At 41.2% G+C, this 13,358-nt stretch overlaps 1 protein-coding gene across 1 annotated transcript in view; it reads right to left on the reverse strand.

The window, feature by feature from the left end:
- The window catches only part of lin7c (lin-7 homolog C (C. elegans)), a 29,369-nt gene extending 16,808 nt beyond the window's left edge, over positions 1-12,561 (reverse strand). The window contains exons 1-2 of the mRNA XM_038808306.1: positions 12,465-12,561; positions 2,438-2,556 (exon numbers count right to left, since the gene is read on the reverse strand). Coding sequence (XP_038664234.1) covers positions 2,438-2,556; positions 12,465-12,507 — 162 coding nt within the window. The 5' untranslated portion in view covers positions 12,508-12,561. The remainder of the gene's footprint in view (positions 1-2,437; positions 2,557-12,464) is intronic.
- Positions 12,562-13,358: the final 797 nt, after the last annotated feature.

The following is a 13,358-nucleotide window of genomic DNA, read 5'->3' on the forward strand; positions in this document are numbered from 1 at the left end:
AATGGCCTTTTTCTGCACTGTCGGAATCATATGAAAATGTGGGTGTGGGTGGTTTTGGAGAGAAGGCAAAGAGAGATAGGTCTTATGGATGACTCAGAATGGGAAGTAAAAAGAGAAGCTGGAGGGAGGCCTAGGCTCAAGACTCGGGTGTGTGGGGATACTGGTTCGGTATGATAGGGAATGGAAAGGTAAAGAATGAACAGAGGCAGCTGAACCTATGAGGATTTTGCAGCACCTCTGTGGTAAATGAGTATGCATTAAAAAATCAAGAGGTTTACTGTAGCATTAAATGGAGGACAGACAAGTCTGAGGGTTGAGGCTACAAGATAAAATCCTTCAAGTGGAGGATGTTCTCTGGAATACGACAGGCCTGGTCCAGTACATTCAGGGCCTGCAAGTGCTCCTAGCCTTGGCTTACTTTCCTCTGTCTTGTGTTGTTCTGGGGGCTTGTGGATAACAGACTATTTCAGATAAACGCAGACAAGTGCAAGCAGTGTTTGAAAGAAAAAATAGGTTTGCGCGTAATTATTCAATATGAATTGAGTTGACCACTTCAGGAAAGCCTTTTTAAAAAAAAATAGGATTTGTAAATACAAATTAGAGCAGCGTTAAAAAGAATGAAGTAAGAGAAGAAATAATAAACAGTGGTCCGGGGTTCAAATCGGCAAACTACTTCAGGAACGAGGCAGTTCTTTCCATAGTCTATTCACAGATTTTGAGAACACTGGATAGAACTTACAAATGCTGCTCACTATATTATTTTTTAAATGTCCACAAAGTCTTCAAAACGGTGCATAGTTTCATTAAGCGATGTCCGTATTGCTTTTCTGAGGGAAAGAGTCACTTAAGAGGATTAAAGCCAAACCTTTTACAGAATAATTATATACAGAATCGACCAAGAGTCAAATGGTTATACATTCACATTACGCTGAATGTGATTGTAGCCAATGGCCAGAAACAGCTCAAGCCGTCTCCAACAGAAAAGCAGAATAACAGGAAACATGCAAAACTGGGTGCAGTTCAGCTTCTGTGCGTTCAATCATTAACTTTCAATGTGAACACAATGCAGTAGTATTTATTACTAGGGAGTTACGAAACAAAGTGGGAGATGTCATATGTAAAACGCAAACACAGCTGTAAATCATTTATTCTGCACAATTAGTGTAATTAAATGCTTGCAAAACATCAATACAGTATATTACACAATTCCAAACAGCATTATGGTCTATTATAATCGAGTCCCAAATCAAGAAACTCTACATCTCAGAAAATGCTGCAGTTTATAATTGGAGGATTTAGGTTGTTTAGCACATCCATCCATGCAAGTCTGCCTCCATCCTGCACCTAATTGGCTGTGGGGATTTAAAAAATTTTTTTTTTTTTAACACCTTCCCTCTGCCACGAGTCCTCTTCATATATATTCCCTCCGGATGTTAGTACTGTAGTTTATATATTGGTCTGACGGTGGGATAAATGGAACAGGTTACCAGGCCACTGCAAAGGATGATCGGAATCGTCACATTGACGTGGGACTGGAGTCACAAATGGTCAGACCGGGGAAAATTTCTCTCCATGAAGTATATGAGCGAACCAGTTGGGGTTTTTAAATGGTTCTTTGTATGTCACTTAACAACACTGGCTTTGAGATACTTACGACCAAATTTAACATCTCACTTGCAAATAGTCTGCCCTCTAACTTGGACTCTGGATTTCTACCAGATATTCACTACATGTGCTGCCCCCAAAGTCCAGGCAACGTCTCACCCTTCCCTGCCCAGGAAATTGTTCTTCATGAGCACTTAAAATCAGCACCCATGGGACTGAAAACAGACATCTGGTTGGTCTGGGGCTTAGGATATCAGAGGTATCCTCTGCCTTCCTCCTTGCTGACCTGTGTGTGTGGCTGGATCATGATGCGGAGTGAGGCCAGCAGCGCGGGTTCAATTCCCGTACCGGCTGAGGTTATTTGTGAAGGTCCTGCCTTCTCAACCTTGCTCCTCGCCTGAGGTGTGGTGATCCTCAGATTAAATCACCACCAGTCAGCTCTACCCCTCAAAGGGGAAAGCAGCCGATGGTCATCTGGGACTCTGGTAACTTTCAAGTTTTGTCAAAATAAGTTAAACATGAATTTCCTTTCACAAAGTCATGTTGACTCTGCCTGATCACATTATGAATTTCTAAATATCCTGCTATACTTAATAATAGATTCTAAAACACCAAGCATTCTACAATTCCATTCTATCATTAAGACTGGTGTGGGTCAATTATGCATTTGGTTAATATAACCATTTCTAATTCTACTTCTGCCTGTAGATGATTTTCCTAAAAATGTTTGCTTAAAGTAATGCATATAGGTATTATTGAGTGCAATTGCATTTAAGCATCTTTCTTTCGTCACTCTATATGATACAGAGGGAGAAAATGTACAGGCACATACTTCTCGCACAGCAATGCAGAATTCACTCTGAAGTACTCTTTGCAAAGCCTGTAGCTTCTGGGGTGGCACCTCCCCACTCCTCTGCAACTTCTCCAGTAGTTCAATAGCCCGGGAAACATCTGGAAATTCAAGCACAGTTAAGTAAAGTCAGATAGAGCCAGAATTAATTATTTGCAATTAGGAAAATAGGAACATAGGACTTGGCCATTCAGCCCCTCGAACCTTCTCAGCTATTCAATAAGATCATGGCTGGTTTGATTCTGGCCTCAACTCCACTTTCCTCTCTGTCCCCATTTACCCTCGACTCCCTTGTTTGTCACTAATCTATCCAACTCAGCCCTTGAACATACTCAATGACCCAGCCTCCACTGCTCTCTGGGGCAACTAACTAACGATCCTCAGAAACCATTTCTCCTAATCTTAGTCTTAAAAGGGATTCCTCTTATTCTTACACAATGTACCCGAGTTCTAGTCTCCCCTGTGACATTCTCCCATTCTTCTAAACTCCAATGGGTCCAACCTGTCCAACCTTTCTTAACATAAAGCCTTTCATCCCAGGAATGAGTCGCGTGAACCTGCTGTGAACTGCTTCCAACACAATTATATCCTTTTTCAAATAAGGAGACCAAAACAGTGTACAGTATACAGACGCTATCTCACTATGACCCTGTACAGCTGCAGTAAAATATCCCATTCCCGTTACAATGAACGCCAACATTTAATTTGCCTTCCCAATCACTTACTGCACCCGCATTGTGAGAGTTATGTAGCAGTTACCCGGATCTTTCGGTGTCACCATGCTCTGCAGCCCCTCTTCATTTAATTAACATACTGCCTTTCTACTTAGTGCAAAGGTAGACAAGACACATTTCCCCACAGTATATTCCACCTGCCATATTTTTGCCCAGTCACTTAACCTGTCTACATCAATTTGTAGACTTTTTATCCCCTCTTGGCAACTTACTTTCCTACCAACCTTTGTGTCATCAGCAAATTTAGCTACCGTACTTCATCCAACTCATTTATGTAGACTGTAAACAGTCGAGGCCCCCCAACACTAATCCCTATGGCAGACTATTAGTTACAGCTTGCCAACCTGAAATGACCCATTTATCCCCACTGCCTACTTCCTATTAGCTAACCAACCCTTTACCCACACTAATACATTACCCCCAAACCTTATTTTGTGCAGTAACTTATGCAGCTCTTATTTTACGTAGTAGTCTTTGATGTGGAACCTTATTAAATGCCTTTATGAAATCCAAGTACACCACATCTACAAGTTTCTCTTTATCCACCTTGCTTGTTACTGCCTGAAAAAAAATCTTATAAATTAGTAAAACACGATTTCCCTTTCATGAAACCATGTTGACTCTGCTGATTAAATTATGATTTCCCATCTACCCTGCTGTAAGCTTCTTACTAATAGATTCGAGCCATTTCCCTATAACAGATGGTAGGCTAACTGGCCTCTAGTTTCCTGCTTTCAGTTTCCTTCCTTTCTTTAAGAAAGGCATGTTAGCTATTCCAATTGATAGGGACCCTTCTAGAATCTAAGGGATTTTGGGAGATTGGAATCAATATATTTACTACCTCTTCAGCCATTTATTTTAAGACCCGATGATGCAAGCCATCAAGTCTGGGGACTTATCAGCCTTTAGGTAGTGTTCCCAGTACCATTTCCCTAGTGATTATTTTAAATTCCTCTGTCCCTTTTACCTCTTGATTTTCAAATATCTTAGGGAAGTTTTTGAAGTCTTTTACAGTGAAGATAAACACAAAATACTTGTTTGACACCTCCACCATTTTCTTGTGTTCCATTATTAATTCCCCAGACTCTCGCTAGAGGATAAAACTCACTTTACTCTTTCCCTTTAGAAATACTTGCAGAAACTCATACTGTTTAAATTTCTAGCTGACTTTCTCATACCCTCATTTCTCCCTCTGATATATTTTAGCATTCCTTGCTGGTTCTAAAAATCTGTCCAATCTTCTGCCCAACCACTAAATTTCACAGAAATATACACTTACTTTAAATTTGATACTATCCTTAGCTTCCTTATTTAGCCACGGACGATTATCGCTCGCAAAGAATCTTACGTTCTCACTGGGATAAATCTTTGCTAGGAGTTATTAAATATCTCCTTAAATGTCGGCCACTGCAACTCTGCTGCCCTACCTTTCAATGTAGATCTACAGTTCACTTCAGTCAACTCTGCCTTCATACTGTTATAATCACTTTAATTTAGGTTTAAAACACTAGTCTTAGACTCACACTTCTCACCTTCAAACTGAATGTGGAATTTAACATTTTATGATTGCATTGTTTACAATGTGGTTAATTGATTAATCCTGGCTCACTGCAGATTACCAGGTCTAGAATTGTTTGTTCCCTGGTTGGCACTAGAACATACAGCTCAAAGAAAATGTTCCGAATACACTCTGCGAACTCATCGTACAGGATACCTTTGCCGATCTGATTCGCCCCATCTATATGTAGATTAATGATGCCATGATTATTGCAACAACCTTTCTTGTATTCCCCCATTACTTCTTCCTGTGCACTTTCTTCCTACAGTGTAGGTACTGTTAAGGGACCTGTAAATCTGCAATTGACCTCTTACCTTTTCCATTTCTTGTCTCTACCCAAACTGATACCACATCTTGGTCTTCTGAGTTAATGTTATCTCTCACTACTGTACTGTCATCCTTAATTAACAAAGGCACCCCTTTCCTAGCTTTCTGTCTTACCGAAACTTCAAGTATCTTTGAACATTCTGGTCCCAGCCTTGGTCACTTTGCAATGATGTCTTTGCAATGGTTATCAGGTCATTTATATGTATTTATATCTGTGCTAACAATTCATCCATTTTGTTGCAAATGCTCTGTGAATTTAGATACAGCACCGTTAGTTTGATCTTCTTACCATTTTTGAAAACTAATAATAATAATATTTATTATTGTCACCAGTAGGCTTACATTAACACTGCAATGAAATTACTGCGAAAAATTACTGCGAAAAGTTACTGTGAAAAGTCTGGCCATATCTGCTGGTGCAATCTTAAGTTTGTATGCTCTATCCATTCCTGCTGCACTCTGGTCATCATTCGTTAAATCGCTACTCTGCCTTCTTGTTTCACAGTATCCATCTACCAAATTTGGCTACTGATCAAGTTGTTGCAGACTGTTCCAGAGAGTTTATCCCAGTATAGTGCTAATCAATGCTTTCCTTGTTCTCAATTGGCCAGTTTTCCACACCAGTTTGTTAACTTTCTGCCAAGCTAATGTCAGAAATCAATCCTCCCATGGACTCAAACTTTGGGTATCTCAATGGAACTTGAATGCTGGAGGCAGTTCAAAAATGGAAGTGCTGTTACACAGTTGAGTTATCTCATTTTTTGCTGATGTTGCAATTATTGTATATGCTATGAACCCCAAATTTAGAGAGTCCAAGGCGACAACAAAAAGACTCAAGTAGATTAGACAACTTTAATAGTTCACGTCTTTTCTAATTTAGCGATTTTTCTTGCTGCTCATTGTTAACGGGAGGTTTTATATAGCTGTATTAATTTGTTAATGGAAACTTTCCAACTTATCATTGGTACATTCCCTATGTGTTTAGTTTAGCTGGCCACTGTTCAATGAATATGAAATTTGAGTGGACTAGGTGCAAGTGTAACAGGCATTTTGTATGTAAATAAATTATATCTTTTCTCAATAAACAGAAACAGCAATTCTGCCATTTATTCCTAGAAGAAACTGTATATTGCTGCACAAACCCTTCTATTAGCTTCTGCGAATTCTAGCGAACAACTCAGTTGCAATATCTAAACACTTCAAAAGCAAGGACTTGAAATGTTGATGCAGGTGACTGCCAAAGTAGTAAGCTTTAATTTGAATCCATTAGAAAAATTAAACAAACTATCACACTCTAATTTACACATTTTCAAACTTCCAAGGGTCTGGGCCATGCTTCACACTGTAATGCTGCAGTGAAAATTGGTCTATGGTTGAAGTGTGATATTGAAACATATTTCCAAACCATTGCTTTACATTTGAATAAACCTTTTCAAAAAATAACAAACACAGGATAAAGAAATAAAACCCTTATGTGCATTTTCTGTACGTTTCTATTAATACAAACAAATCAGATATTCACTGTATGAAATATCCTGACAATCTGAAGTAGCAGAGATAGGAAAGTAGAGAAAGCTTATCCCACATGGCATATTCAGACCGTACACTGCTAATTAAGTGAAATGTAAAAAAAGATATCAGCCGGAAATTATGGCATGGGATAGCAGTGCAAACCTTCATCTGAAATATCTCATTCTGCTACTCTCATGGGTACCTGTCCTATTTCATTTTAATGAATTAACACTTTCACTAAAATAACAGAGGAACTTCAAAATGTTTGCTAGCAGGCCCCTGTGCAAATTCAAGCAATGATTCCTCAACTCTCTACATACGGAACAAGTGTGAAAATATCTACAAAATAGTTTTCTTGCCTTCATGCAATGTAAAGTTCAATGTTATAACATCAAATAATCATTCTAAAGATTCCCATTGTTAGTTCTTTGTTTGCAGAACAAAGCAGTAAATTAAAAGTTGCACAGCCACAAATTTAAAAATCTTTTGACTTCAAGTTTGATATGACCATCCATCCTAATTTTATTACAAGCATATAGCCATGTCCGAAAACAGTGATAGAACGTGCTTCAAGCAACTGAATTTTGGTTACCGCAGGAAGACTTTTTATGTTGGAATTTTTAGAAAAAGTTTAATTTTACAATGACAGCGCATCACTGTATGTCTAGGTCACGGATTCTAGAAAAGGCCCTTTGCACACAAGGTTTTAGATTGCAATGCGATGCCCAATGACCAGACTGACACCAGCAATGTTACTGTTGTCAGTTTAGTGGGTAGCTGTACTTAAACAAATGCCAGTACAGTATTCTCCCTTTACTGCAGCTTCTTATGCTGTCATTGTTATATACCTTTCAAAGCCTTTGAGAAACAGTCCGACTACTGTACACTATTTTGGAAACAGATGTTTTATAATGTTTTAAATTGTAGCATCATGCTTTTTGGTTTCTCTGTTACAGCAATATCTATTATATAATTTGGAATACACTGACCATCATGCAGTTGAGTTTATTAGTTATTTCGCTAAAGCCAATTCATGGCCAGATGGAATTAAAAGTAGCAGTCCACTCATTTATCCCATTTTTTTTGAGATAACACACACAAACGACTTTACTCCCCTTTTCACTTGCAGCTATAAAACTGGACCCAAATAAGAACACATTTTCTACTTCACATAAATAATTGAATTTATATAGCAGTTTTAACATCCTCACAGCCAACTAGTACGTTGCAAAGCCTAGTCAGTGAAACGTGAAAAACATCAGCTATTTTGTGCATAGCAGTGTGTCACAACCAGCAATAACATAAAATAGCCAGATAATTTGATTTAGTGATGTTGATGAATCTATCCAGGACACAGAACTAACTCACTGTTCTCTTCTGAACAGTATCCTGCGACCTTTTGTGTTCACTTGAGGGGCTCGACCAGAACCACAGTTTAATGAGTGACCTGGAAAACAACACATCTGATAGATCTTTTTTGCACTCTCTTCTGACTCATAAGATGCTTAAGACTATTTAATGGAAGGTATTCAGGCGGACTAGTTCTCTCTAAACTGATGGCATATTCTTACGTTGTTCTTCGCCCCTAGTCTTAATGCCCCCGACCCAAAGGTTCACCCTCAATTCCTTGCATTCCACATCAGAAAATTCCATCCATTAACTATTATAAGCTCCCTTTAGCCTTCCTTTTGAGGTCCTTACTATTCAACAGTTCCAAGTACTGCAACCTCCTCACGCCAACTTCAATAATTATTCCACTCTTAAAATCCTAACTTCAACCCTCACCTTGAAATATTGACCCAACTTTAACTTAAAGGATATCACCCCCACTGAACCCCTTGCTCATCTCTTCCAGCACTCATTGCTTCACTCCTTTCTCTTGGTCTTTCCCTGAGATAGGTCAATGAAATTGGCAACATCCTGTGGGACTGCAAAGTGAAATGCATCCTCCTCAGCCTTAATCTCTCCAGTAACCGGCAAAACAGTCAAATAATTACCTCAAATACACCTGTGGTCCTCTCTACGGTTCTTTACTCTCCTGCCCAATCAAGTCAGAACATGTCCTCTGGTAGCTTCCTTTTCTGTGCCAGTGTTATCTCCAGTGCTCTCAAAGCTGCAACTTTAACCTCTCTATAATTCCTCATCTAAGTTGTGGCATAAATATGCACAAGCATGAGGTCAGCTTCCTAAGTACACCAACTATACACAAACCTATTTCTTAGCAGCACTGCCTAGGTCAAAACTGTAGAGTGGCATTAACCAGAGTTAGTACTTCCATAGTTACATAGTCCAAGTGCTTACTAACACAGTACAGATACAGATTCCTGAAAAAAAAGTTAGAAAAGGGATAAGCTCTTAAACAGTAAAGGAACACAACTTGGCAAAATTACAGACAAGGACAAGAGGCACTTTTGTTTCACACAGAAAACAGCCATGAAGGAAAAGGTCTGTCAGCTGAGAAGTTATTAACTGTTCATTGCCCACATTCCCTGTTGACACATTAGAGGCTGATCCTGACGTTAATACATCCCTAATGTTTAGGGCTCTCTCACAAATCCAACGTGTAATCCTTTCCTTCTTTCAAAATTTCCTAAAATCTCTCAACTCCATTTTGTTTCTTTCCCTCATGCTTTACTTTGCCCTCAATGTTGCTCTCTGTCCCTTGCAAAGTACCCATTGTCCGACATGAGGGGTGTTATAATCAATTTCTCTCTTTTGCTTTCAGATCCTTGCACAGATAGTCTTAACAGTTCAGCTTCAGTTTTCATTTTCACGTGGTATTTCACTTTACCAGAAAAAGCTCAATGCTGGCATTTTCCAAAGTACCAATCTACAGCCACATCATACCTGCCCTGATCCGGGATGCAACTCATCAGTTGTTCCCAGCTGATGAACACACTTGACATATTCAAACCACATTTATTTTTTATTTGGGGGTTGGTTAGCTCAGTTGGCTGGGTTGTGATGCAGAGTGACACTGACACCGTGGGTTCAATTCCCATACCGGTTCAGGTCATTCATGAAGGCCCTACCCTCTCAGTCTTGACCCTCAGCTGACGTGTGGCGATCTTCAGGTTAAATTACCACCAGTCATCTCTCAAAGGGGAGAGCAGCCTATGGTCCTCTGGGACTGTGGCGACATTCACGGTTTATCTTTTATGACACTAATGGGCCCAGTTCTGGAACAGAAGTGTCAACCAGATGTTTGTCTCATATGCTTCCCTTTTCAAACTCTGTTGTGATTTTTCCCTTCCGGAGTTTGTCAGAAGCCAGGGCAAAACACCTCTTTTTCACATCCCCGTCATAAATATATTTAATATTTCTCTTCAGCAAATCCATTTTCTTTGTTAAATACGTTGCTGTCTCTAGGTCAGGTTTAAAGCTCACACTGGGAACTGAGCAGGTGGGCTGATGCACGCAAACTCACCCTTACTCCAAAACAGGGTAAAATGAGTGAATGTATACTGGCCAGTGTTTTCCTAATTTTACATTAAAATGAATTAGATTTGACCAGCAAGCTTGATGTTTTGTAATCATTTTGTGCCTTAATTTCTTCTCCCTCCCCCCAAAAAAGCAACAACTTTTGTTCACAGCAGCCTGCAGGATGGAGAATGCTGCAGTACCAGAGTACTCAGAGGTATTCTGAGCCAGCAACCTGAGCCAGGACCAGCTGGTTCTGTTTCAATATCACTCAAACACTGCTTTGTAATGCATAATAAAAGATTTTCCTTACCCAAGGCATAGAATACAGGAGCAGGGAAGCTATGCTGTATACAACATCAGACAGACCACAACTTGAATACTGCATACAATGCTGGTCACCACATTACAGGGAAGATGCAAGTGCACTGGAGAGGTTTACAAGGTTATTGACAAGACTGCAAAATGGTAGCTATGCTGTTGTTTTCCTTGGAACAGAGGAGGACACGACTTAATTGAGGTGTATAAAATTATGTGGGACCTAGAAAAAGCAAATCAGGATGATCTATTTACCTTAGCAGAGTGGGTCAACAACCAGAGGGTTGTTGTAATACATAGATTTGATGTAACTGATAGAAGGATGAGAGGGGAGATATGGAAACATTGATTAACTTAGAGGGTGGAACTCAGTGTCTGGAAGGTTTGTAGCTCTTACCATATCTAAAATGTACTTTGGATGTCTACTTGAAGAGCTGTGGCCTGCAGGGCTACGGATCTAGTACAGGAACGTGGGATGATACTGGGTAGCTCTTTGATTACTGGCACAATCACAATGGGCTGAATGGCCTCCTTGTGTAGTAAACCTTTTATGATTCTATGTTTCAAATAGGCTACTCTGGTGGAAGTTAAAAAATGTACAGCATAATTGCAAGAATAATTTTGTTTTGGCCAAGATTCCTCCCGGACAGATACTTAACAATAGAACCTTAAGACTATAAAACATCCTCAGATACTTTAAGGACTATCAAATAAAGTGTGACATTGAGATACAAAAGGTTATGAGTGTAACTGACTAATATGCTGTTTCAAGAATTAAGGTTTTAAGCAGAGCATTGAATGAGGAATGGCCTACTCCTGCTCAGTTTTCAAGGGACAAGGAGAGGTTTAGGCAGGGAATTGCAGAGCTGAGGGAGCATGTCATCTGAAGGCACAAGCGTCAACTGTGAGGTGATTAAAATCAGGGATGCTGAAGAGGTATATAGGGGATTACAGAGCTAAGGAGGGGCAAGGGCAGTGGAGGGTTTTGAAAGCAAGGAGTCTTTGTAAATGAAAGCAGAAAAGCCGGAAAAACCTCAGGTCAGACAGCACCGGTAGTCAGAGAGAATCATTTTTAGCCCAATATGACTCTTCTTAAGAACTGTTCCCAACTTTGGGGACTCAAAACATCAACTCTGCTTCTCTCTCTCCACAGTTGATGCCTGACATTGAGTTTTTCCAGAACTTTTTGTTTGTATTTTCAATCTCCAGGATCCGCAGGATTGTGCTTTTATTATGCGCTCCAAAGAAGTCATATTGGACTCGGGGAGGTGGCGCTACAGTGGTGTTGTCAGCAGATTATTAATCCAGATACACGGGGTAATGCTCTGGGGACCCAGGTTCAAATCCCACCACAGCACACGCCGCAGTTGAAATTCAATTCTGAAAAATCTGGAATTGAAAAGTCTTAATGATGACCATTTTCATTTTTAATTTTCAAAACCATTGCCGACTGTTGGAAAAATAATCCGTCCACCTTGTCGATGTCCCTCCGGGAAGGAAATCTGCCATCCTTGGCTGGCCTGGGTCGATACGTGACTCAGGGAGGCCCACAGCGGCGAGGCTGCTTCTGAACCGCCCCCACCATCCCCTCCGTAGTGCCCTAAACAACTGTTCAGGGGGACGAGGGACAAAAGCTGGCACCCACATCCCCCGAGCAGGATTTAGTTAATAAAAAAAAGAAGAAACCTCGAAGGGGTGAGAGGTGCCGTTGGACCAGATGAGCTTTTCCCAGCACTTTCTGAGGTGAGGGCTTAAGTGGGTCAGTGCAGACCCGATGGGCCGAATGGCCTCCTTCTGCATTGTATGTTCTGCTGTTGTGTCTGCTGGGGATATGAAAACAGGCTGGCTTGGCCCTTGGGGTGGGGGATGACACCTGTCCCTCACAAGGGCAGGGAGAAAGTGTCTCCCCCCCCCGGGGAGGGGTCTACCTGTTGGAAATCTTCGCGTGAGGCACCTGGAGACGTTAGGAAGGGTGGAGGTTAGGGGGAGGGCAGGTAACCAGGAACCTGAATACACACCTGAGCCCTGCTCAATGCAGACACTCCACCCTCCCTGATCAACTCAGACTCACATCCACAACGGAGGCTGACTCGAATACCGCAGGTGACTGGAGGGTGTGAGGGGGGGAGGACACACGTACCTCGGTCCAGGCGGATCGGCTCCATCACCAGCGCCATTTCCATAGCCTTCCCGCAGGGGAGAGAGCCGCTCCGGAAGTGACGTCAGGCGCGCCGGACCCCGCCCGCCGCAGCGTCACCCGCAGGCCGGGAGGGCGCATTACATTCAGCTGGAACCTGGTCCACCCCAGGGTAGCTGGTCTTGCCCATCCTGCTGCTGGCTGTGGGGTGCTGGCAGATTTTAACTGCAGAGTGGGGAAAGCAGGTTTTAAACTCAATGGACCTCCAGAGGAAGAGAATTCGAGTTTGAGAGAATTATCATTCAAAACAAAAAGGCTGCATATAATCCATCCCCTCATTTTAAAGTCGCACATTCTTTTCACTTTTCATGTATTTTTTTAAATTTATACTTTTTTTTTAATTTTAGAGGCCCCGATTCTTTTTTTTTCGATGAAGGGGCAATTCAGCGTGGCCAATTCACCTATCCTGCACATCTTTTTGGGCTGTGAGGGTTGTCATAATATGCACCAATGCACATCATGAGGTAAAAAACAGGCAGTGATAGACACCCAGGTTAGCCAATCAACACACAGGACAGAACACAACCAATCACCAGGCAGAACACTAGATGGGGGCTTCCTACTATAAAACACACAAGGCATTCAGCACCCCGGCTCCTTCCACCGGTGACAACTGCAGTGACAGTCAGGGTGTATATATATGTCAGCACCTTCTACACGTAGCTCAGAGCTAGTCTGGTCTAGTTAGTTACAGTTAGTACACTTAGAGTAGTAGAGTGTCAACCCACAGCCAGCATTGTTACTGAAGTTCAATAGATCGTATTGAACCAGCGCCTAAGTTTGGTGTATGCTTTACAGTCCAACTGCATCCAGTTGCAGGCCATGTTACCCCAGGGT

This window comes from Scyliorhinus canicula, chromosome 9 (genome assembly GCF_902713615.1).
Source record: "Scyliorhinus canicula chromosome 9, sScyCan1.1, whole genome shotgun sequence".
NCBI classification, from domain to species: domain Eukaryota; kingdom Metazoa; phylum Chordata; class Chondrichthyes; order Carcharhiniformes; family Scyliorhinidae; genus Scyliorhinus; species Scyliorhinus canicula.